At 42.7% G+C, this 26,727-nt stretch overlaps 1 protein-coding gene across 3 annotated transcripts; it reads left to right on the top strand.

The window, feature by feature from the left end:
- Positions 1-5,821: 5,821 nt before the first annotated feature.
- arhgap1 (Rho GTPase activating protein 1) lies at positions 5,822-24,938 on the top strand. 3 transcript variants are annotated; one of them, XM_027291482.1, is made up of 13 exons: positions 5,822-5,916; positions 13,497-13,750; positions 13,831-13,929; positions 14,043-14,130; positions 16,697-16,828; positions 17,552-17,638; positions 18,689-18,787; positions 18,934-19,041; positions 19,148-19,224; positions 19,320-19,397; positions 19,536-19,664; positions 20,781-20,884; positions 20,988-24,938. In XM_027291482.1, the coding sequence occupies exons 2-13, from the start codon at positions 13,627-13,629 to the stop codon at positions 21,153-21,155; spliced, it is 1,293 nt and encodes a 430-aa protein (XP_027147283.1). In that variant the 5' UTR covers positions 5,822-5,916; positions 13,497-13,626; the 3' UTR covers positions 21,156-24,938. The 3 variants fall into 3 exon arrangements, with proteins under 3 accessions (XP_027147283.1, XP_027147281.1, XP_027147282.1); XM_027291480.1 differs by having other exon boundaries at positions 5,826-5,945; XM_027291481.1 differs by having other exon boundaries at positions 5,840-5,984.
- Positions 24,939-26,727: the final 1,789 nt, after the last annotated feature.

The following is a 26,727-nucleotide window of genomic DNA, read 5'->3' as shown; positions in this document are numbered from 1 at the left end:
CACGGGTCCGCCATATGTGGAAATGGCAGATCTTACCCTCTTCTCTCTCTCCTCGCTCCCTCCGTCTCTCCTCGTCATCCTCTCTCTCTCCTCTCTCTATATTAATATAATATTATTATATATAGATATAATAATAATATATATATATAATATATATAATCGGGTCAACGGGTCCGACATATTGGATAAGGCGATATATAGATATAATACATAGATAGATAGATAGAAGATAGATAGATAAGATAGATAGATAGATTAGATAGATATGTGTGGTGTGTGTGTGTGTACTATAACAGATGTAGCAACTTAAAGTTCCTCGTGTTTCCGTGACGGACCGGTGACGGGACCTCACCAGCCTTCGCTGGAATGTAATCCCCCGCGATGACGTAGTCAGTGAGGCCCGACTGGAAACGCCCCTAAGCAGTCAGTGTGAAAACCAGCTGCAATGCCCCATTTGTCCACGGGGAGGAGCAGTGATGTTCCGCTCTCACCGTAGACTGTCTAAAGACACATCTGGACAGATATGCTGGGGTGAGCGGTGACCCGATCAGCTGAGACAGAGCACAGTCATGGATGTGGCTTGTGTTGCAAAGGATCATGATCCATTCATATCGCCCCCACAGCACCAAGTGTCCGCGGATCAGTTGATGGGGAAAAAAACAGTTTTGATAAGATAACACTGAGGCCAACATAACTTGGTATTAAAGAAAACTCTGTTTTTAAGAGTTATATCTGTGTGATGCTTTCTGCTGAAGTCTGCAGTATGAAACACGGTCGATTCTGAGTATTCCTCTGAACGCCATAGTGGCCATATTGATAGTACAGTATACTGCACAGTAGATGGATGCATGCAGATTAGCGACAGAGAGAGAGAGTGCGCAGGAGAAGAGCTTCAGTAATGATGTACAGTGAGGACAGAATAGCCAGATGTTGTTGATTTGGTAAACGTGTAACCAATAATAAATAAAATACATCATACATTAATGTGACTTGTCGAAAAGCTGGCGCAGAGGAACCACCGGGTCTGGCTCCGTCCAGCATGGACTAAAACACAGCCAAGGACACTGTCAGAAACTATTCGAGAATGAGTTCAAATGAATCTTTAAACAGACAAGTAGTTTTTTTTAAGACGCAGTTTGGCTAGTGGATCTAGTTCTCTGACCCGAGTGGCGTCCCGTGACTGGTTCTGAATGAGGGATGCCTTTATGGTACGCAGTACCGGACAGTAACCGGCCTTACTTTCACCTCTGTCTGCGAGCCAGATGAAGTCACAAAGAGCCACACTGGCTCGCGAGCCATAGGTTCCGACCACTGATCTAGGTCCACCCTAGTCTTTGCAATTACAGGACCGTCTCTTCTCTTGTGCTCGGCCTCTCTCCCGTTTATCTGCATGTAAACAACAAACTGACCCTTAAAAAAGTTACTAAACGGTTCGCTGCAGGAGACATTTTTCTCTAAAAGTTCTGTGTATTCCCGCTGCAGCGGTGCCTCCATTTGCAAAAGAATTGAAGAATAACAACAGCAAAATACATCCTGTGAATATTTGTCACGGTTTATCGTGTGAGACGCCATTTAAAGAGGGAGAATACCTGGTGATTACAGCCCTTTGGAGGCCCTTTGTTATGCAGTATTAAGGGCACGCACCGTATTTAGCCAGGTAAACCCCACAAACACCTCATAAGCATTCTCATTGCTCTACCTTTTGTTTGCACTTGATGGGCTTTTTTGTCCCACAGTGTCCACACAGATCAAGCGGAAAATGCAGCTGGTACGTATGAGTACTGTGTACTATACAGTAGCCTTGTGATGTGGCTGTGTGTGCAATGGACGCTTCAGTAATTATGTACAGTGAGGACAGAATAGCCTAGAGGTTGTTGATTTAAACCAGTGACCATAGGCTAAATAGCGTAAAGCGTAAATGGAAAAAATTCGGGTGAATCAAGTGTGAAATAAGTCAAGTATGTTTGGTTTTAATAAAGTTTGCAGTAACGCTTACGAAACCATCATGTGTTGTGAGGATGTGTATGACAGAGACATATATTTGGAGAAGTCAGGACTGAGAGACCTGTGGTTTTAAAGCAAACGAAGTTATTTACAAAACAAAAACCAACGTCATATTGGCTTAATCGACGTTCACTCATTCACTCATTTCGTGCTGGACTTGTGTGAGCTCATTAATTCTCAATGTGTAGTCACGAATACCTGGAGGAGACGTCTTTACTGTGTTTACTGGCAGCGTCGTGGTTATTATGGCTAAATGGAATTCTTGAAGCAACAGTTTCTGTAATCCACAGGCGTAAAGAAAACTCCATGAGGCAAATCTTTTTGCATTGTATGTATTTAAGTGCAAAGGCACGCATGCAAATCAAACAAAACAAACGTATAATAACACTTCTAAAGTCTATACACTTCTAATAATGAAAACAATATATATATAAATATATATATATATATCTATATATTATATATATATATACACAATGCAATGTCCTTCAGCGACTGAAGCCAGCGCGCTGCGTCTCAGGGTCAGCCTTTCGGGGACTTGGTGTGGGCGTGTTCGTTCACAACACATCATTTACATATGCCTAATTACATATGCATATATGAGACACTGTCAGATTGCAGAGCCTCTAAACTGTCGAGATGACACGCATCACAGGAGAGTCCCCAGCAAGTGCGTCACATGCGAGCTAATGGACAATCACGCGAGAGATCCGGAAAAGTTTAGCAGCACGGGGCATAAGAGGGTGTCAGAAAGAGCGATAAGGAAAGCACTAAGGAGCCACAACCCGCCGCTCACGTCCGAGAAAAATGCACAAGTAAGTTTTCATATCAATGGATAAATGTAAAACAAACAAAGGCCGATAAACAATGTATAGAATCACATTCTGTATGGCAAGTAATGTTTTTGGATTTTCTAATTTATCCTTCTTTTCACAGTGCTATCCTGATTGCCATTGACGAGATGACAAAGGCAAACGATGAGATGACGGCCGCGGCAGTACAGCTCAAAATCCGGTCCGATTTTGGAGTTCGTCTGAGTCTGACAAGTATTCGCAGTGCTCGCAGAAGTATGATAAAAGATCGCAACAAAGCGGCAAGGCTGCAACAGGCGACTCTGTGGAACAACTCCGGGGAGACCTGGCATAATGTTCTTTTTACGGATGAGACAACAGTTTCATTGGAGCACTACGCCAGACAGAGTTTCCACAGGAAGACCACTTCGTTGCCAGCCTCAGCCAAAACATCCACTGAAGCTGCATGTTTGGGGAATGATTTCCCGGCAAGGTGCAGGTCCAATGGTAACCTTCGAGGGAATAATGGACCGTCAATACTTTGAAGAGGCCATCATTACAGAACACGCTGTCACCATACATTAGGACATACTTTGGGTCTGGACCATCGCTTCTTCCAGGACAATGATCCAAAACACACAGCTGCTGGAGCATACATGGCGTCCGAGGGGATCAACTGGGTGAAAACTCCACCAGAGTCACCGGACTTGAATCCCATTGAGCTTGTCTGGCATTCCATGAAAGACTTTATTCGCAAGGAAGCTAAGCCAGGCAAAAAACAGGAGCTCGTCGAGGCCATACAGACGTTTTGGCAAAACGAGAGTCACCGTAGACTTTTGCAACAGATTATCTCGGACTTTCAAAGTTGTGCGGTGTATTATAAATAATGAAGGGGGGCATAGTGGAAAATAACAGTGGTCCAGTAGAATAAAAACATAACCTGTATACTGCAAACTTTATTAAAAACAAACATGCTTGACCTCATACTTGATTCACTCGTAATTCTTTCCATTGCTGATAATGACGTGTGGTGTGTGTGTGTTATGTGTGTGTGTATTATAGATACGTACGTAGTAATTGTGTATTATTAACTTGTTATTACGTTTGTTTTGGGTTAGGCTATTAGCATATGGTCACTGTTTAAATCAGGTTTCTCAATCCTGGTCCTCGGGGGCCGCTGCCCTGCATGTTTTAGATGTTTTCCTGCTCCCCACACTGATTCACATGATCAGCTCGTCATCAGCTCTGCAGTGGCCTGATAACGACTACGAATAACATCTAAAACATGCGGGCAGCGGCCCCCGAGGACCAGGATTGAGAACATGGTTTAAATCAACAAACATCTAGGCTATCTGTCCTCACTGTACATATTACTGAGCGTCCATTGCACCTGGCCTAAAATACGTGCGTGCCTTAAATACCTGCATAACAAAGGGCCTCCAAGGGCTGTTAATCACCAGGATTCTCCCTGTTAAATGGGTCTCACACAACGATCAAACCGTGATCAAATATCAACAGGATGTATTATTGCTTGTTGTTATCTTCATCTTGCAAATGGAGGCACCGCTGCAGCGGAATACACAGACTTTTAAGAAAAATGCTCGTCCTCTGCAGCGAACGGTTTTAGTAACTTTTTTAGGGTCAGTTTGTTGTTTACATGCAGATAAAGGAGAGAGGCGCGAGCACAAGAGAAGAGACGCTCCTGCAATTATGCAAGACTCGGGGTATGGACATAGATTAATCGCGCCAATCAAACAGCTATTGCGCCAATGCCAGCCGGCATTTAGCGCGATCAGCTGTTTCTCTGAGTAAACAAAGGCAGCTGTCCAGGGGAAGCGGCATTTTAAAAAACACGAGAAAAACTCAAAAACTCTCTAACAACATTGCTAGAGAGATCAGGACTCAAAGAGTTACAGCGAAGAAAAACAAAAACGAACAAAGGAGAAAAAAGTAAAAAAAGCGACCTGAGAGGCTGGAACAGCTTTGAGAATAGATTAAGGTGATTTTTTTTTTTTCATCGCCCGATAAGAGTCTCACCTTAACGCAGCACGTTAATGCAGATACGGCCCACCACGAGTAAAGACAGAACAGCCTAGATGTTGTTGATTTGGTGAATGCTGACATGTTAGATATAAACACCTTAAATTTAATTTCAATTCATGAACACGCTCAAATCATAAGGCTACTGTATAGTATGCAGTAGTCAAACCAGCTGCATTTTCCGCTCTGTGATCTGTGACACTGGGAGACCAAAAAGCCCATTACTGCAACGAGAATGCTAACGAGGTGTGTAAGCTACGTCATCTCCCAGGTAGAACAACTGTAAAAAAAGTTCTGTGAGAGAAGCGCCATCTCCCGTCATTACCATGTAATTACATGAATGGTGGAGTTACAGTAAAAAATAGACACGCCCAGGAGAAGGAGGGGGGGTCACTCCAGTCACGGAACTTGGCTGGCAGCCGGCTGGAAGTCGGCTGGAAGTCGGCTGCCAGCCGGCTGGCGTTCGGCTTGAACGGGAACTTTTAAGTTGCTACTACTGTATGTATGTATATATGTTCACGTGTAATGTACACGTTAGTGCTCTTTAATCAAGAAAACCTCTTTTCACATCTACATTTCAGGATCTGGTTATTATAGACACAGATTAAATGTTAAATATAAATATTTCAATATTTATCATCACAGTAACAGTGTTACACACATTAGTAGCTGTAAACACTCAGCATTAGAAAAATACATACGTTGGTTTGGTGCTTACATAAGGAGTAAAGATTTATAATCATCACTTTAAAAGTTACATACGTTGTTTTTGGTGCCTGTTTGTTTCCCAGATATATTAGTGTGTGTGTGAATGGGTGTATAAGAGACATTAACTTGAAGAACTTTGTAGAAAGGCGCTTTATGAAGTTCAGTCCATTTCCTTGTATTAGTTTACGAGCCGATCTGCCACATCCAATATGGCGGCGACGTCGACGTACGATTCAGCGTCTATGTTTATGTGTCTATGAACAAAGACAAACGCGTGCGTTTATTTTGAAAAGAATAAACCGGAAGAGGTGTCGACGCAGTTGTTGTCTCTGTTCAGGTCCACGGCGACTACAGACGCCACAAAGCCCGTCGGGTGAGCACAAAGCGACCGTCCAGCTCCCGGTAAATAAACTCTTCGGTCTAACGCTGCTTTACATGAAGGTGAGCGGTCAGGGCGGGAACGTCACGGCTGAAGCTAAGCTACGTGTTTGTGTGTCCGCCGTGTGTCCGTGCAAACACACTGGCTCGTTAAGGCCGACGTTAATGCGTCGCAGCTGGGTAACATTTGTCAGCTAAGCTCGCTAAGTTTAGGTTGTGTGTATGTCACGTCAGGTACCTGACCGCGCCGCCGTCACTTGTTGCTTTAATCAGCAGCTAGGTGGTTAGCCTCAGTGCTGCCGTGTGTTTAACACACACACACACACACACACACACACCATTAAAGCCCTCACATATTTCCTCATACACCCTCAGTGTGTGTGTTTACCGCCTGCTGTCATCGGGCTGGCTGGCTCCACTGTGACATGCAGTGGGTGTAGCTTTCATTTCATTTCATGAATGTGTACGTGTGTCTGCTGGTGCATGGTTATCAGTGTATTGGCAGAATACAGAAGAAATGCTTTCATCAGAAGATAAATATCACAAAGCTTTTCTATCTACAGATGCTCTGGCTCCTTTTCTACAGACAAACTAAACATCTTTCACGGGCCACCACAGTTTCAGGGAAGGGTGAGGCGCAGGGTACTCAGTTGGTTTTAATCTGCAACTTCATCGTCTTCCACGCTGGACCTTTTTGCCTCACACACACACACTCACACATGGTGTGTGCTTATGAATAAAACACTGTGTGGGTTGAAGTTAAGGGAACTGAGACGGAAGAGAAAGAAAGCATCGCTGCATCTCTGGTTAGAAATGAAGAAGTGAGCGTGACCGCCGCGCAGCCAAATGCTTCACACTCCCCTGACTGCGGAGTTTGTTGAGAGTTTCGATGACGGTTCTGATTGTTAGTGTCTGCTCGCCGCATGTGTCTGGTGCGCAGTCGGTGTGAGAGCAGTTTGTTTTGAACTAGAGTTGTCACGATACTAAAATGAGTAACCACGATACTATACCAGACAAAGTATCGCGGTTCCGGGTATTATCGCGATACTGCTGCCTTTTTTTATTATTATTATTTTTATAAACTGCAATGTATTTGTACAAGTTAGTTTGAAACAACGACGTTTGTTTTTTAAGCAAAATTAGTGTTGCCACTGACGAAGACGCCACGGCAGACTCGCTGCTCGGGCCCGGCGCTTCTGCCACGGTGAGTGTGTTGTCTCGTGTCTGGGCGAGACAGAAGTTTAGCTTGTTGTTTGTTTTGAAGTGAGTTTCTATCGAAGAGGAGTCTTCGCGGAGTTCGGTTGCGGTTCGGTTCGGTTGCGGTTCCATGTTGGTTTGTTTACAAAGGAGTAGCATGCAGTGAGAAGCCGGGAGGAGAGCAGAGGAGGCCGTTATATAGCGGAGACTGGCACCGGTAGTATAGTAATCCACGGTAGTACCGTCTTGTAAAATTTCTAGTATAGTAGCAATTATGATTTGGCACCGCGGGGTACCGTGTATACCGTGGGTATCGTGCAACTCTATTTTGAACTCTGTGGTAACAGGAGCAGGGTGATAGTGAGGGTAGTTGCCAGAAGTGTAGTTCTCCTGCTCTGGCCAACCCTCTGGAGGACACGTCGACTAATCTGCTGCTGCGAGACAGGAGGAATGAAGGGGGCAGGGTGCTTCTGTAAACTGCTTGTATGTTTACACTGTGTGTGTGTTTGTATGTGTGTGCAGGACTGTATTGCAACATGCTCCTCAAACACTGACACCTGACAGGTGTTGTGTCTGGGTACCGGATGCTGCTCTGCTCCACTGCCGTAAATGAAACAGGCTGTTTCAGGCCAGCAGCAGTATGTTAGCTCAGATGTCATGGAGACGATCTTTGACATGCTCTGGAAGGTCCGTCCATTGGTTGAAAACTTTTTTTTATATCATTAAACGAATCAATAGGGATGTAACGATACACTCAACTCACGACTCGATTCACGATTTTTTGTTCATGATACGTTTTTTTCATGATTTTTTTTTTTTAAATCAAAATGAGCTACAGACAAATTATGACCAAATAAAATTCTTTTTATTTGTAGGAAAAAAATCTTTAGGTGTTTTCTTTACAGAACAGTTTGTGTTCTCTTATAAAAAGTGCAACTTACATCTTAAACAACAAAACACATGACAAATATCTCCTTTCTTTAGAAACACTCTCACAGTAAACTGATGTTAACTGGTGTGATGTGCAGTTTTTACTCTCGAGGTGGCGTAACGTTACTTTGCTTCTCACTGTGGTGGCGGCTGATATGCTGCTGTTGATGTTGCTCGTGTTGCCGCTATATGTTCGCAGTCTCTTGCAATATTTCCATGCTGTTTTGGTTTTGTCTGTCCGTTTCTCACAGTTGTATTTGTGTATATAGGGAATCCAAAATGCTGCCACACAGGTGATTTCAAACTGATCAGTGCGTCCTCTATTTCAAAGCTACTTTCTACCGTCGCCATGTCTTCGCTCTGTGCTCCGTACCTACGTAGTGATGTGACCAACCAGTGACTTTTTTTTAAGATAACGTAACCTATTTCTAATAAAAAGAAGAAAAAGAACATATCCTACTCCTCTCGCATTCGCAAAGAATCGCGACTCATTTTTTCTGTCAACCGATTCGAGTCGTCACCGATTTTTAAGTGTGTCACAATGCATCGTTACATCCCTACTAATCAACAATTTCATAATGAATTGATTTGATGATACTATTAATATTTCAAACAAAATAAGCTGACTGAAACTTGGTGAATTTGGCAGAATATATGTTTATATTTCCTTTATATTTACTGTATGTTTTTGATTGATTTGTCAGTCGAATGAATGAACAGCTAAACTGCGCAGGATGTGTTGTTCAGAAGACGGGGAGGTGGTGTCATCAGGTGTCTTGTTTTGTCCAAACAGAAAGCAGCAAATCAGGTTTGAGCTGTGTTATCTGACACTTTTGTTTATAACATGATTTAATGAATTAATTGTAAAAAGAGTTGATTTATGTAAATCTGCTTAAACATGGCAAACATGATATTAGTCTCAGTCTCTGTCAGCATTTTGTTTTCTCTGTTGTCATGGAGATGGAGATCAAATCCGCCTCTGAGCTTATCAGTTTCTTTTATTGATGCCGGCGACGTCAAAACATCCAAAGTGTGGCTTCATATTACATGCTGTTGCCAAGTGTAAATATCTGCTGCAGTCTGTACACAGGGTTCACACTCTGTGTCTGTTTTGTTCCGGTGTTTACAGACGGCCCACGCTCGTTATCACATGACCCAAAACTCACACCTGGGTCAGATGATGACACCTCAGTTGGCTCCTGCACTGATGAAGGTGTGGATGAAATGAAACCTCGTCACGAATCATTGTGCTGTAGAGTAAGTCACGTCTGCTGATGAGGCCAGTGACCTCTGGTCAGGTGGTGTGTCCTCAGCCTACTGCTGATTGGCTATGTGATCAGCATGGGCTTGTGTTTTTGGTAACGCACACGGCAAGAAAAGAGGAACCCGTTACCGTCCACAGTGTCCAAAATCCTACCCAGTGTCCTCCCTGACAGGTTCTCGTTTACTGAGAAACTGACCGTGCTTACAGTTGTGTTTCATTATGTGTGTGTGTGTGTGTGTGTGTGTGTGTGTGTGTGTGCGGTCAGCCAGCAGCAGCAGGCTGACTGCGTCTCTTGGTTAGTAGCGATATTTATTTAAAGCAACATGCTGTCAGCTACCATAACATCATCATAACAGATACACTGTGTGTGTGTGTGTGTGTGTAAGAGAGAAGAGAGAGATGGGTAAATAAGAGGGGGTTGGGAGACAAAAGAGGAAGTGCGAGTGTAGAGAATGTGAAGAGAGTTACTGTGTGAGAAGAGGAAGAGACGAGGCACGTCATGCTGACCGACCGGCTGAAGCTCACTGAGCTCTGCAGTTTGTTGTTGGAGCTGCTGGAGGCAGAATGTGGATCTTCATCTCAGCATCCTGCACAGCAGAGATCATCAGCCCTCGTTACTGCGGTAGCTCCGTCACAAGACAGTCGTGTCTGACCATTTAAATAAACTACGTCAGTGTTTAACATAGAAAACTAGGGACGCCGGCAATGACCTGCTTCTCATGGCTGCTGATACCAATAAGATAACTGATCATTTTAAAATAAGTTTAGAACCTGTAAAGGCTGAGGCGGTGTGGGCCCAAATCGTCACCAATAGGTTTCCAAAGGCTCAGAATTAGAGATGTAACGATGCATCGTGACACGATTAAAAATCGGTACAAATGCATGACGACTCGCATCGGTTGACAGAAAAAATTAATCGTGATTCTTGGCAAATGCGAGAGAAGTAGGATGTTTTTTTTTCCGTCTTTTTTAAAATTAAAAATAGGTTACGTTATCTTAAAAAAAGTCACTGGTTGATGATTCATTTGTTCAACGTCAGACGTCAAGTCACGTGACTCACATCACTACGTAGGTACAGAGCACAGAGCGAGGGAAGACATGGCAGCGGTAGAAAATAGCTTTGAAATAGAGGACGCACCGATCAGTTTGAAATCACCTGTGTGGCGGCATTTTGGATTCCCTATATACACAAATACAACCGTGGGAAACGGACAGACAAAACCAAAACAGCATGGAAATATTGCAAGAGACTGCAAACATGTAGCGGCAACATGAGCAACATGCAGCAACATATCAGCCGCCACCACAGTGAGAAGCAAAGTAACGTTACGCCCCCTCTAGAGGAAAACTGTACATCACACCAGTTAACATCAGTTTACTGTGAGATTGTTTCTAAAGAAAGGAGATATTTGTCATGTGTTTTGTTGTTTAAGATGTAGGTTGCACTTTTTATAAGAGAACACAAACTGTTTGAGAGTTTGAGAATTTGTCTGTAGCTCATTTTGATTTTAAAAAATCGTATCATGAACAAAAAATCGTGAATCGAGTCGTGAGTTGAGTGTATCATCCCTACTCAGAATATGTGGTACTGGCCATGATGGCTGTCCTGCCTCTTCCACCTCCTGGCTAATCTAAAAATCAGCAAAGACATGGATCAGTGGACCTGAGACGGGCTGAATGAAGGCTGTATGCTCAAACAAACCATCTGTAACAGCAGACACCTGTCAATCAAAAGGTCCACGCTCTTAATCCTGCATAACTTTAAGCCTTAATATAATCTGAGCGGGTGAGTTGTATAATAATAGTGACTAGTTCTTTGTACCAGGCTGTAAACATGTTTATTTCTGCTGTGAACGTTTGACATTTGAACATGGGGACTTATGGAGACTGAAATGTTCTGCAGCCAGCCTCAGGTGGACGTCGAGGTCTTACTTCTTTTGACACTGGCCTGTGGGTCACAGAGTGTGCTGGCAGAGACATCTTTTGGAGGAATGCAACCTGACGTCACGCTTTTGGTTCATTCAATGGTTTCAGCTTCCTGCCTGCAGCCTGTGCTGTACAATATTGACACCCAACAAGTTTCCTCTGGTTTGTGTCTGAAGCTGGTGAATTTCTTTTCTGATAGTTTCATCATGAATTGCTGCAACACCTTCTAAGATGAGTAAATATGGATGATTTAAGATTCCTGTATGAAGTGAAGTCTCAGTGTGTATAATTGTCAGATGGTTGTTATGAGCTTCTCTCTCTCTCTCTCTGTAGACGCCACCTAATATTGTTATGGTTGTTACTATGGTCATGGGATGACCATAGGATACTTTCTATGATGTCATCTTTTGACCTTTGAGCGCGGCTGTTCAGAAGCACAAACAGTGTGTGTTTGAGCTAAGCCTCGGCCTCACTCCTCCTGTCTACGATCTATTATTTGCTGTAAATCTAATTAGTCTCGTAGATCCACAGAGAGCTGCCGTCATTTCCTCATTCTCTCTCTCTTCTCTCTTTCAGCTCTGCGTGACAAATTTGAACACGCTTTGCGTTTACGTAACAAATTCAGCGGCTTGTATTTCACCGAGAGAGTGAAACGCCCCGTAGACTACAGCCAGACTGGAAACAGTGTCTGGATTCATAATACGACGCGTTAAAGACACCACACAGATTTGAAAACTCTGATTAAAGATGAGTTTGATTTGAAGCCAAACATGACATCATCATAAAATAGTACTCATAGCTCAGCTGCATTGTTTAAAATATGCCCAAGGAGGCAAAGTAAGGAGTAAGAAAAGTGTCCAATCAGCACAGCCATCTGCTGGCACCACCGCTCTATTGATCTCTTCATGTAGCGCTGACCTGCTGTCACTTCCTGTAGAGTTGTAAGAGGACATTAAAGACCACAACCGCACGATTCACCTGAAAGTAGAGCAAGGACGTCCGAGATCATCTGAAATCACCAGACTGCCTAACCCAACTTCCTCCACTACCAGATGTTAGACAATATAATATGAATTAGGGCTGCACGATATGGCCTATAACCAATATCTCGATATTTTTAAGTTATATCGCGATACACAATATATATCTCGATATTTTTATTTCTCCTGTAAATCACTATGAATGTTAAATTCAACCCTTTGATGCAAAAAAATAACATCAGTATGATGCTTCAAGTAGACCCTTCTATTGGATTAGTAACGGCTGCGCCGCGTTTTAGCTGCGTCCTCTGCCCTGCGTCAACTCACACCTGGCGCGTCTTGGCAGCGTAGCGAGCCGGCCGTATTCACGCGAGATCACAACATGGAGGAGATTATAAAAAGCATCTGTTGTGTCATAAATGATTGTGTGATGTTCCACTTCAACAATTAGTCTCTCGTCGTTCATGTTGAGACCCTTTGATCGATCTTTGATCACCTGGTGCCACCGGTCATGACGTAATGTTGATGGGAAGTTGTGATAAGCTACATGAACTGAGTATTGTGTTTTATTTTGAAAGGGTACGGAAGTTTATTATGTTGATTCTGTGTTGGATTTCCTGTCTGGTGCGCAGTGATCTGTTTAAATTTACGAGGTTTAGCAGCGGCTCGCATCAAAAATAGAAATGCTACGGAATGCTTGCGCCACGGAGCGTCCCAAAAGCGGCTTTCCGCGGCGCATCCTGTGTGAGGGCTCTCATTGACTAGACTGGCAGCTATCTGCTCCGGTGACCGCGGCGCAGCCGTAACGCGGACCATACGCCTCCGGAGTGGGCCAGTGGGCCTGTCTCTCCTCACTTGATAGAAAAAGTACGCATGCGCGCAGGGAATTTTTCTGGGTGTGCAGGGAAGTGTGAGGAGCACTAGGAGTGAGTGACACAGGCAAAACTCCGGAGTATTAAATGCTGACGGCTTAAAACATTTACGTGACTAGTACTCGATGGTCGCGATATAGTCATTTCATACATCTCACGTAGAACAAGCCGAGTATATTCGATATATCGCCCACCCCTAATATGAATATACATCATGGTGATATGACGGTCATAACAATAACATGGCTCAGGACATACTTCTGATTTGACACACTCAGCAGCTTCACAAAGACCTAACCTGACCCTGCTCTGCACAAACACAATCCATGTTCCAGTAGGTTGGAAGTGTGGCTCCCTAAACGCGTGTTCAGACCCAGCTGACCTGAGCTCTCTCTGTCTCTTTCAGGACTCTGGTTGCTATTCTGTGGAAGTAGCAACTCTGTGTGTGTGTGTGGGTGGGTGTATCTGAGACATCACTGTGCAGTGTATGTGTGTATGTGAGTGGGTGCGTATAGCGCCGTTCTGCATTGGCTGTGATGTCTTCAGAGCTGCTGGTAGATTTGGGTGAAGACCCTGCAACCGCACAGTTGGGACAGCTGAAGTTGGCCACAATAGAGGACCAGCAGTGGCCCGCTGATGAGTCCACTCTCAGCAAGTCAGGTAACACACTCTGTACACACACTGTACACACTCTGTATGTTTTTAGTCTTTTCTAAATAAAGAAAATGTGTGTGTTTCAGAGACGGACATCTCCCAGCGCTTTGATGCTGGCTCTCCCCACCTGCCCTGGGATCATCCCTACTATGACATCGCCCGACATCAAATCATTGAAGTGGCAGGTCAGTCTTCCAACACAGACTGGTTGTCACTCACGTCTCTGCTGTCACATTTCTAATTGAGTTTGTCTTTTTCTTCAGACTAACATTTGCAGAATGTGTCTGTCTGTCTGTAGGTGATGACAACTTTGGCAGGAAGGTCATAGTGTTTAATGCCTGCAGGATGCCTCCACAGCACCAGCTGGATCATCACAAGCTGCTCATGTAAGTTCTGGTGATTTTTAAGAGGAACTGCAACTTCTGTTTCAGTTAGAGTAGTTGCCAGTTTCATTCATTTAATTAGCTTCATGCCATCCATCATTAGACCCAGATTCAGAGAATCCAATTCAGAAAAGTGGAAGTAGGGCTGCACGATATGGCCTGTAACCAATATCTCGATATTTTTAAGCTATATCGCGATACACGATATATATCTCAAACGAGAGACGGCTGGCGAGTTGTTTTTCTTCGGAACCAAGTCGTCCGTCTCCATCTTCAATTAACTCGTGACAAGTACTCTATGGTCGCGATATAGTCATTTCATACATCTCACGTAGAACAAGCCGCGATATATCGAGTATATTCAATATATCGCCCACCCCTAAGTGGAAGAAACCTCCAGAAGATCAGCAGCATCCCTCTTCTCTATTTTTTGAATCATGTATCTACTGAGTCCTGTGTCCACGCCCCTCCTGGTGTGTTGATGGCTCTCCGTGGGAAATTCAGTGGTGATTAGAAGCTGATGCAAAGCACCAAAAAATAGTTTTTGCTCTTTTATGGTGCTTTTGTCCAATCAGCTTGAGTCAAAGAACGGGCTGAAATATTTACCAGCCACAAGGTCGGTCATCAGAAGCCAAACCCCTCCAAAGATCTTTTGTATCAACCTTTTCACATGTTTATATACACCGGACAAAAATATAAACGCAACACTTTTGCTCCCATTTATCATTAGCTGAACTCAAAGATCTTCAAAAACATTTTCTATATACACAAAATAATCATTTCTCTCAAATATTGTTCACAAATCTGGCTAAATCTGTGGGATTCATCCATGAAGAGAACACCTCTCCAACGTGCCAGACGCCATCGAATGTGAGCATTTGCCCATTCAAGTCGGTTATGACGGCGAACTGGAGTCAGGTCGGAAAAACTAATGAGGATAACGAGCATGCAGATGAGCTTCCCTGACACGGGACTCACACAGGAGGCGGAACGGCAGCGGAACGGTCCTTTGCCCGGCGTCAACTCACACCGGACGCGGATCAGCTGCGGAATGGCAGCGGAGCGAGCCGGGCGTATTCACGCGAGATCACGCGAGAATCCTGGACATACCCGAGACCCCGCGATAAACAGTGTATAAAAAAACAACAACAACAAACAGCTGACTTTGCTTCTCCGACGTGGAGGAGATTATAAAAAGCATCTGTTGTGTCATAAATGATTGTGTGTTGTTCCACTTCAACAATTAGTCTCTCGTTGAGACCCTTTGATCGATCTTTGATCACCTGGTGTCACCGGTCATGACGTAACGTTGATGTGAAGTTGTAAAAAGCTACATGAACTGAGTATTGTGTTTTATTTTGAAAGGGGGCGGAAGTTTATTACGTTGATTCAAGGCCCGGTTTCCTGTCTGGTGCGCAGTGCTCTGTTGAAATTTACGAGGTTCAGCCGCGGCTCGCGGAAGAAATAGAAATCCTGCGGAAAGCTCGCGCCGTGGCGCGGAGAGCCGCTTCTGGGACGCTTCTGATCCGCGCCCGGTGTGAGTGCTCTCATTGACTAGACTGGATTCTATTTGCTACGGTGACCGCGGCGGTGCCGTTCCGCTTCCGTTCCGCGTCCGGTGTGAGTTGGCCTTGAGACGGTTTCTGACAGTTTGTGCAGAAATTCTTTGGTTATGCAAACCGATTGTCGCAGCAGCTGTCCGAGTGTCTGGTCTCAGACGATCTTGGAGGTGAACATGCTGGATGTGGAGGTCCTGGACTGGTGTGGTTACACGTGGTCTGCAGTTGTGAGGCCGGTTGGATGTACTGCCAAATTCTCTGAAACGCCTTTGGAGACGGTTTATGGTAGAGAAATGAACATTCAATTCACGGGCAACAGCTCTGGTGGACATTCCTGCTGTCAGCATGCTTGTGACATCTGGAGACATTTAAAGTAGCCTTGTATTGTGGCCAGCCTAAGGCACACCTGTGCAATATTCATGCTGTCTAATCAGCATCTTGATATGCCACACCTGTGAGCTGGGATGGATTAATCCCGGCAAAGGATGTGTAGAATATTTGAGAGAAATGGTTATTTTGTGTATATAGAAAATGTTTTAGATCTTTGAGTTCATCTCGTGAAAAATGGGAGCAAAAACAAAAGTGCATTTATATTTTTGTTCAGTGTAACTTCAACCACGTGTGCTTCGTGTCAGCTCTGACATCAAATTCTGATTGCTCCCCTGTTTTTTTACAAATCTACTTTGTGCATTTCAGCTGTCTGATGATAGAGTGACAGGAAACATGAGCAGGGGCAGGGAGGTCACATACAGTAAAAGTTCTTCTGTTGCATTCAAACCAGGGACATTGTGGTTACATTGTGCAGCTCTGTGGCTGCTGGCTCATCAGGACTTGTCCATATGACCCCGTATGAAGCGGGACACGTTTCCCAGAGGTCTTTTAAAGAGAGCTGTTGTTGTTTTTTAAGCATCTCCGTAACAAAATGCTTTTTTTTCTATAATGTTTATTTCACCACGCCAACACTGAGACACTGAGTCCAGTCCATTTAATGAGTTTCTTTTTATTTGCAGGTATCTTAAAGGAACTCTGGATCAGTATGTTGAAAGTGACTACACTCTTATCTACTTCCACCACGGCCTGACCAGTGAAAACAAGCCATCGCTTGGCTGGCTACGAGATGCATACAGGGAGTTTGACAGAAAGTAAGTTCAGTAATATTACAAGGCATGTGCACAGACATCACATCAGAACTGACTGCCAGTAGATGGCATGAAATGATGTCACTCCAGCTTTGGTCATTTTGTAAACCAGCATGGAATACTTGAAACCAATGTGCCGCAATAATGCTGAAAACATGAGAAAACAAACAGAAATGTGGACATGAGCTGCTGAAGCAGCTGCTGTATAAAGAGCTTCTGCTTCAGAAGCATCTGCAGGCAGCGCGACTGATACAGTACTGTATGTACTGTGACTTGTGCCATTACACATAACTGTCCGCTGTGTTTACCTTCATCGAAGGCAAATGACACCAGGGTGCTACAGAATTAGCACACACGCGTCTACACACATCAGACTTTACACTATAACTCAGTGTTGTGTTGTTTATGCGAGAGACGCTGAATTGTCGGATCTGATGAATCCACAAAGTCCTCCGACCTGAACACAAATGCAGCTTTTCTTGTCTGGTCTTTGAAATGCATTACACACCATTTTCCAATGTGAAGGGCAGCAGAGCCGTGACTGCAATAGTGTCAGATCACATAAACTGCTTCACCAAACTATTCATTGTTTTATCATTGCACTAATTGCCTGTTTAAGCACGCGCGCACACACAAGTAAGTGAAGCGTACATATCAGTGCACAGCCACACACACTGCTCCTGAGATCCGATGTGCCCTGTACAGATGACGTTTGTGTGATTTCAGGTATAAGAAGAACATCAAGGCTCTGTACATCGTCCATCCCACCATGTTCATCAAGACTCTGCTGATCCTCTTCAAACCAATCATCAGGTCCGTTTATATCAAATTATTGGACCGTTTGGAGTCATGCATTTAGCTATAATTTCACATGACTTCTGATGAAGTGGCTGTTTACTTGTAAACTAGTTTGTGAGCAGACTGTTGTTATGAAACTTGCTAGGATTGGTCTTTATGTCATTACATCATATGTGTATATATGAGTGCTGATGGGACTGAAAAGAGAGGATTACATTACATTTTGCATTACATTACGCCGGATTACATTCTGGACACATGAACACTGCATGCAGCAATCGCTGAATTCCTTCCGATTATTCACACATTATTCAAACATTAAAACTGTGACTAATATTTGTGTTAATGGTGCATTTAACTCATAAAATAGGATGATACATCAGCTGCTTTTAATAATGAGCATCAGCATAATGACAGTGGTGATTCTGACCCTGTTACTCTGTATTCATGGTCCAGTTCCTCTTTATGGTTGACCTTTGATAACTGCCACATGTGACATCACCGATTTTACACTGGATGTTTGAATGCTCGCTCACATATAAAAACAGGCCTGTCTCAGTGACAGAGGTGTGTAGTACAGTGTTGGTGCCTTTAAGTGCTTCCACTGTGGGAAAATCCTGCTGGTGTGTTTTCACTTTCTGCACTTCTCATTGAGACACTGATAAAAAAACAACTAAACCAACAATATATGAAGTGATAGCACAGCAGCACTCAGGTTAGTGTTTCTGAGATATCGACAGGCGTGAATACTCCTGTTATCTGGCGACCGTCTCACTAAGACATGGCTGTAATGACATCTAGTGGCAGCTATGGAAAACTACAACACTCACAGCTCCTGTAGGGTAACTGATGCAGGATGCATATTTGCATGCAACAAAGTTTAGTTATTGAGGAAGGAAGTACTTCTACACAGATTATTCTGAGAAATCCAAACATGTGTTTTATTCAATGAAAGAAGCTAAATGATAAATGAAACACTACAACAAAACAAAATTGTCGAGTTAAAGGAAGTAGGAAGTAGGACAGCAACTAACCTTGAAGCTGATTGTGTCTGTGTCTCTGTAGTTTTAAGTTTGGCAGGAAGATCAACTATGTGAGCTATCTGAGTGAGCTGGAGGACGTGGTGAAGTGTGAGCAGCTGCTCATTCCTGCCCGTGTCAAAGAGTAAGAGCTGATTTCAGAGTCCACATTTTGTTCCAAACATTCACTTGAACTCACATATTTACTCTCCTTCGGGTAGAACTATTTCACGGCTCTGCTAACGTTTAGAATCCACAGCACTTCATAATCTGACATTGTTTCTGTGTCAGGTATGACAACAAGTTGAGAGCATCTATGAAGCCGACTGCCCAGCCACCCATGTCTCCTCCTCGCAGCCCTCCTCTCCCCAACCAGGTGTTTGGGGTGCCGCTCTCATTGTAAGTCACTGAATCACTGCTGGCTGGCTGTTAGATTATCCTAACCTTGTTACCCTAACCGTGGTATGTGTGTATGTGTGTGTGTGTGTTTGTGTTTGTGTGTCAGACTCAGACAGAGGAGTTCTGATGATGACAGCGTTCCCGTGGTGATGAGGGACACCATCAGCTTCCTTTCAGAGCAAGGTAACTCTTTTCTTGTCATTGTAGAAGCACAAACATGATGCGCTAATGAAGCTCGATTGTAGTTCATTCAATACTTTATCGTGTGTGTGTGTCAGGTTTGGAGATTGAAGGGATCTTCAGACGGTCTGCCAATGTGACTCTGGTAAAGGAGGTCCAGCTCAAATACAACTCGGGTAACCTAATAATAGTTTAATAACTCAGCATTCTGCATTATCATCCACTAATGTAAAACTGAGCCAGCTGTAAGCTGTTTAAACATTTAGCAGCATGTTTTCTCATTGCGTGTTTGTGTGTGTTTGTGTGTTCTGTAGGCGTGCCTGTGAATTTCAGCGCGATGGAAGACGTCCACCTGGCTGCTGTGATTCTGAAGACGTTCCTGAGGGAGCTCCCTGAACCTCTGTTGACCTACCAGCTCTACAATGACATCGTCAATTTTGCCTGTATGTTCTATTTATGGTGTTCAAAAGCTTTCTTTCTTCTCTGGAATAGCATTAGATGGAAAGTCTCGTTACTCAGGCATCAAATGATGAAATGTTTATGCCTGAGTAGTGAGGACAGGTCTAGGATCAGTGTTTCTGACTCCTCACTGTTAGCTATTCTCCTGACAGTCAGTGTGCCAACATACACCTCAGTGGCTTATAGTCGGCCTTCTGCACTAATCTGATTTGTACATCAGATGTTGAAGACAACGCAAACATGGTTTTTATAACTGGGGTAAGGGGGTCAGAGAGACAGTTGAATTTCTTGGTCATGTACACATGAAACTCAATTTAATAAGTACCGTATTTTTTGCACTATAAAAGCCTTCAATTTTCTCAAAAGCCAACAGTGGCCTTATAATCCGATGCGCCTTATATATGGATCAATATTGGTTAATCATGGCTACCTTAGTCAGGGGGCGTAGCCGAAGTAACAGCGGTAAGAACGGCAAAGAGGAATTGTTTGTGTGTAAAGACCCCAAAATGGTTCCTTTCAAGAGACACGCTTAGATAAATTGTGTCGCGAAAATACTACGTCACTGACATTAATTCGAGAAAAATATTAAAACAGCTGTTTATTCATTTTGGGAGTGAACGGAGTTGTCAGAAAGCTGGTTTGTATTAATAAAGTTTGACTGACTTATCTGACTGTTTTGTTGACATTCCCTTTAGCGCAGCTCCACCTAGTGGATGCATAACGCAACCCCAGCCACTACTGTAGCTTCTATTCTATGCACCTTATAATGCGGAAAATACGGTACTTTGAACATGTACGATTTAATTTAATTTGCACCGGTTAAGAGAAATGTTTTTTTTTGTATATTTCTTTTCCTTTTCTTTCTTTCTTTATTTTATTGGCTTTACATGTTCCAAATAAAATCAAAAAAGAAAGTCAACATTTTAAAATGTATTCAACATTTTACAGCTGTCACTTTAGAGCAGATTTGGGAACAGGCAGGAGGGGTAACCTGTGTAGTAACTCCGGGTTTTTGTGTGCATGTAAATGTAACGATAGATACATCTGCAGCATGTGTGTCCTCAGTGAGCTCTTCTTCACGTTGGTGTTTGTGTTTCCAGCTGTGTCCAGTGACAGCCAGGTGACTGTTATGAAGACGCTGGTGGAGTCGCTGCCAGAGGAGAACTATGCATCACTGCGGTACCTCATCACATTTCTGGCTCAGGTATGGCTGATACACTCCTCACTGATGACCTTCCAGAGCCGTTATGTCAGTCTGTCAACACTAACCTGTGTGTGTGTGTGTGTGTGTGTGTGTGTGTGTTTAGGTATCAGCCAACAGTGAAGTGAATAAGATGACCAACAGTAACCTGGCCGTAGTGTTTGGTCCTAACCTGCTCTGGGGACGGGACAACGCCATGTCTCTCAGCGCCATTGGGCCAATCAACAACTTCACCAGAACCCTGCTGGACCAGCAGCATCTGGTGTTTACCTAAATCCCTCCCCCTTCCCCTTCCCCTTCCCCGTAGTCTCTCTTCCAGTCAGAAACTCCACTGACCCCCCCACCCCTTCCTCTACAGCATTTACTCTTTAGCTCACCCCTGCTCCTGACCAATCAGGAGCTTCATCAGGGTACTTCTCTACCAACAGCACTTAGACATGCCAACTTCATCTGCTTTTCCATTTAAACCTCTTACACGTGGACCAATTACATTTCACTTTGTCTCACAACCCAGTCCTAACTGCATGTGTTTCTACCTGTATTTCTGTGTGTCTCAGGCCCTGCCTGAACACAGTCTGCTTATCATCTTTTATCTCTATATGGAGATTAATAGCAGTTCATAGACGTCCCCAGTCTCTCTCTGTATATCTGTGCTGTGCTGTTGTCAGTCTGTCTCTCTGCTGTTTTCTATATAGTGCCAAAAAACATAAAAACTGGCCCCCGGCTTTCACAGAAAGACACACGCACAGAGAAGGGCGATAGTACTATATAATATTCTAATTCTAATAATAACTGAAGCAGTGCAGTAACCAAATGTCCCCCGTATGAATTATAATCCCAAACTAAAGAGCGGAGAGGAGGTGTGAGTCCGCATCTCCATGAAAGTCTCAGGTTAACTTACAAGCGGTGAACTTGGTACCAGATGTTGACAATCTCTGAAATGCTGTAATTAAAGTAAGCAGTAGAACAGGAGCTGTGTGACTCTACCAGCAGATCATTACGTGTTAGAACCCAAACACAGCTGTGCATGTGGGTGCTGGACCTGGACTCACAGCCCTGTAATATACTGTGTTATACCCATATAGTGTATGTATGATTCTCTCCTAACCATATTTGTCCTTTTAATATTGTATTAGTTAAGCTCCAGATGTTTCCCCCTGTCACTACATTAGCACTGACTAAACTCTGTTGTCATTGAGTAACTGTGATTTTGTCTCATCGTAGCTCATCAAAGTAGCTGTTTGTTTTTTTTGTTAATGGTACGGAGTACACAGCTGACACAGCGCCATACAGTGAAGTCTCAAATAGAAAACACAGCAGCTGCAGAAACTCTTCAGCATGTTCTTCAATAGTGGCCCGGGCCTTTATTTACCTCAGTGGTCAGAGAACCAGCTCTTGATTTGAATTTCCCCTGCTCCCACTTAAAGCCAACTCAGCACCTGCTCCGTGTTTACCTGTTGTCTCCATGAATTCAGTATAATGTCCATTTTCACAGCACTCTACTGCTCTTTTCTTTTTCACAGTAAAAGTCTTCCCGTGTTTTTTCTGGATTGGTAGATTTTAAATGTGAAACGTTTGTAGGAAGCGTTGAGGTTCATTGACAGCAGCTCCAAAGTGGAAAGACTTGTAGCTGTCACTTTTCACAGCTGCATTTTAATGTCAATTGTGACACATTTTTAAAAACTCGTCCATAGATCTTCAGTGTACTTAGTATGACACATCACATGTAACATTCAGTGTACATGTTACTGGCTTCGACCCCTACATGTGGGTATAACATGCTAACTTGCTAACAAAGGTAATTTCGTTTCACTCTGCAGTTTGTCACCAGTCACATTATTAATGAAATAACCACTCAGTTCATTTATTAATAGATATCGCATGAGCTCCTATCAATATTAGCTGCTGTCATAGCTGCCAAAGGAAATGAGAGCATCCAATAGGCTTTATAGTAGAAGGACCTCAGACTGTACCACATAGAGTAAATTACAGGGGGTATCATTGTTTCAGGGAATAGTTTTTTTAAAGTACCCCAAACAGTTTATTTTTTGACACAGAGATATTATTTGAGTTGAATATGAACTAAGTTTGTGTGTAGGAGAAAGCTCCTGGGCTAAAGTCAGGGTTGAGGTCTAGCCTTTGTTTTTCTGTTGACCGATGGATGTTCTTTTGAGAAGTTTTACAAGTTTTTCAGTTTTTTTTATTTTTGTATATAGATTTTTTTTTTTTTTTGCATGGTGTGAACTACAAACACAACAGTCTGGCCTCTGTGCGCTCTCCCTCCACCATGAGGCCAATCCTTTTCAGGAGGAAACAAGTCTTTTTTTATTTATTTGGATTCCTCTCCCATATAGCACGAAGTATCCCTTTTAAGAGAAGTTCAAGTATTGATACTGTTGTTATGTGACTTGTATTTATCTTCTTTTTTTTTTTTAATCTACTTAGACCACTAATGGAGTTTGTCCAAGTTGTATGGCAGTTTCTGGTGCCTGCCGTGTCTTCATCACGCAGGGTCCTCTGGTCTTTTAGTGAAGGATCATCCACAACAAGCTGTGCAGTTATCAGATCCAGGATCAGAGCCAGGTCCTTTAATCTGCCTTAGTTACCAGCTGACAGCGGTGTGGACTTGACAAAATCAGAAAAAGACTCTAATTGGACTTATGACTCAGGCTGTAGCCTTTTGTCTTGGAATGAACCCAACGATCATGAAACAGTGCCGGTCAGTCAGCTTGGACTTGACTTGAGATTTGTTGCTTTGCACTTAAGACTTTAAAAACCAAGACTTGGGACTTACTTGTGACTTTCAAAACATTGTTTTTGTCCCACCTCTGTTTATTGTGTGCATTAACAGCATGCTCGTGTAGCTTAAGGCTCACAGCTGGAGGTTTAAGACCCTGGAGGGGTCGTAAGATGACGTGTAGCATAGGTGGATAAGAAGAAGACAAAACATTACTGCTATCCAAAATTATGTTAATTATTTTTTGGCACCAGTGTCTAAAGGTACAGCTTTCTGGGCAGTAAGTAGTCCAGTGCTGGTGGAGGGTTTTCTGACATTGTTGTTGAAGCTTCATGTAGCTACGCTGTCTATTCACACTAACATCATCCTGGACCAAGGTTGTAATTTGGCTAAAAGAGAAGAGCTGTGTCTGATTGTTCTTTTCATTTAGTTCACTCGTTATGTCATGTTTTGTCATTTCCAGGCCAAATAGTATTTCTGCAGTTATCGTTGCCTGTACTCTGTGGTGCGTCTTCAAGCTTTATTTTGGTCTTCATTAAGTTCCCAAAGCCTTAATTTAAAGAACTTTTTTTTTTCCAAATTTCTTGCTACCTGTCTCCAAATTAATCTCATCTAAAGCATTCCATTCTCTGTAAAACATGGAGTTTAGCAGCTCAGTGTACTTTTGACTGACCGTCATGATGTGTTCTGTATGACTTTGGTAATCACAGGAACAAAAAAAAAAAAAAAGGAGTTCCCTGTCCGACCTCTGTGACCCCGATCACTCGTGTCTCTTTAAGTCATGCAGTCTCTCCTGGCCAAAAGATGCTGTTGAATCTTGACTTTTGTCAATGGCCAAAACATTAGCAGTAGGTAAATATAAGTGTTGTAATGTTGCTATGATTCTTAATATGATGTGACTGAAACGTACCAAAAGGTCAAATTTAGTTTGACTGATGATGAAAGCAAAAAAAAAAAATCTCAGATGTTTACCTGTTGTAACTCCCAGTCATACCAATGCCATGGGGATTGGCATGCTATTGGTGTATACTGTATATGGGTGTGTGTGTGTGTGTGTGTGTGTGTGTGTGTGTGTGTGTGTGTGTGTGTGTGTGTGTGTTAACTCAGCTGGACCCAGCACATTTGAACTGTTGGGCTTTAAATATATAGTTAAAACATTTAAAAACTAGGGCTCATGTCAGTTGAGATTTGTGTGATATATGAGTGAGAGTGTGTGTGTATTATTGCTGTCAGGTGAAAACATGATATAATTTTGGTGTGTTTTCTTTCAGTTGACAGAGTTGTACAACCGTTCTCTGACAACATATTCAAAACCTTGTTAAAAAAACCCAAAATAAATCCAAGGTAGAAAAATTGACCTCCTGGAGATACAAATGTTTCATTTGACAACAGCAATACGTATGTGTGTGTGTGCATGTGTGCATGCCCGTGCCTTATTTGTTTCCCCCAAGTGATCATGTGATTAGCCATCAAAGTGCCAGTGTGCCCGTTCTGCCATAGATTAAAGCGACGCGAGGTGCATTCAGCAGAGCTTTGGTGTTTGTATGTTAGACAGTGCAGGAGTGGAGCTAGCCTTCAAACTCGGCTTGTTGAGCACAGCTAGGCTGTAATGGACGATCACAGGCTTGAGAAATGTAACCTCATAAATATCAAATCTGTAATTACTGAAGAGGATTAAAGCATTGTTAAAATCCAAGTTCTGTAATTAGTCTTGATATTCTGCGATTAATTAAAATCTGAATTCTGAAACTAAATCCCAAATATTTAATTGATTTATAATTTCTACATTGATCTTCGACTTTTCAAAAATCACAATTATGTTCTCTGATCTCAGATTCATCTCAGAGGATTTTTGACATAGCTGTATAATCCTCTGTCAGCACATTATAGTTTATTAATCTCCTCAGAAAACTCCATCACTTTAATATTTATGCTCAGTTTTTATTTGAAGCTGACAAATGTTCAGAATATTCAGTCAGCACGATAATAATTTTTAATCCACAAATGTCAAATTATTATTGTTCTTATACTGTACAATTAGGATCAGCTGTTGTTCCAGATGTATAAATAAAAATGTTGCACAGCCAAATTCTCTCTCTACTTTATAATCTGACCACGTCAGATATTTTTACTGTATCTTTCATTTTTACAGTAATTTCAACCAAGTCAACTTTGTGTTCATTTCTCTCACCGTTTCTCCTCAGTCTGCGGATCGATTACAGCCCTGTTAATCTATGGATCTTTGTACTGTAACTGTTGTCATGGTGACAGTGAACAATATTTCTCTGTGGGAGAAATGGTTTGGTTTCATGCTGATTTATTGAAACTTGGTGATCTTATTTTCTTAACTCTCGTTTCATCCTTTACTTTTGATATGTTGTGGATCTTAGTCTTCTATATGTATGATATAATGGTAATATACTGTAATATCAATGTGTGCAAACAATAAACAAATGGTGAATGACAGCTGAAATGGTTGATTGTGCAAATAGTCACCTGACTTTCACACACACACACACAAACAAACAAACAAACAAACAAACAAACAAACAGCACGACACTCATCAAGTATTTGAAACAGTGCAACAAAACTAGCAACTTTGAAAACCATTTAGAAAGAGAGTTTCTGAGGGTCCAATTACAGGAACTTCAGTTTTGTCTGCGTTTAACATCAGAAAGTTTTAGGTCATTGAATTTTTTATCTCCTTAAGGCACGCTTGAAGTTAAGCTAACTGATTGACCGCTACTGTTTCATCAGGCAATAACAATTGATGGACTAACTCCTAATAATGTTCCTTAAAGGAAGCATATATAAGATGAATAAGAGTGGTTTAAGCACAAAACCTTGTGGAACTCCATGACTTATTTTGGTGTGTATGGACAAACTGAGATCAATCTGAAAAATATGACTTAAACCAGCTTAGGGCGGTTCCTTTGATGCCAATTTGATGTTTCAGTCTCTGTAAAAGAATTTGATGGTCAATGGTGTCAAATGCAGCACTAAGATCTATTAGGACAAGTACAGAGATGAGTCCTTTGTCTGATGCCATTAGGATGTCATTTGTAACTTTGACTAATGCGGTCTCTGTGCTATGATGCACTCTAAATC

The sequence above is a fragment of the Larimichthys crocea genome, chromosome XIX (genome assembly GCF_000972845.2).
Source record: "Larimichthys crocea isolate SSNF chromosome XIX, L_crocea_2.0, whole genome shotgun sequence".
NCBI lineage: Eukaryota > Metazoa > Chordata > Actinopteri > Sciaenidae > Larimichthys > Larimichthys crocea.
This window is presented reverse-complemented; position numbering and strand designations above follow the sequence as displayed.

Excerpts from the sequence above, each read along its gene's own strand:
- arhgap1 (XM_027291482.1), top strand. The coding sequence starts at position 13,627 with ATGTCTTCAGAGCTGCTGGTAGATTTGGGTGAAGACCCTGCAACCGCA. Across the intron at positions 13,751-13,830 it reads GTCCACTCTCAGCAAGTCAG|AGACGGACATCTCCCAGCGC; the intron begins GTAACACACTCT and ends TGTGTGTTTCAG. Across the intron at positions 20,885-20,987 it reads TCATCACATTTCTGGCTCAG|GTATCAGCCAACAGTGAAGT; the intron begins GTATGGCTGATA and ends GTGTGTGTTTAG.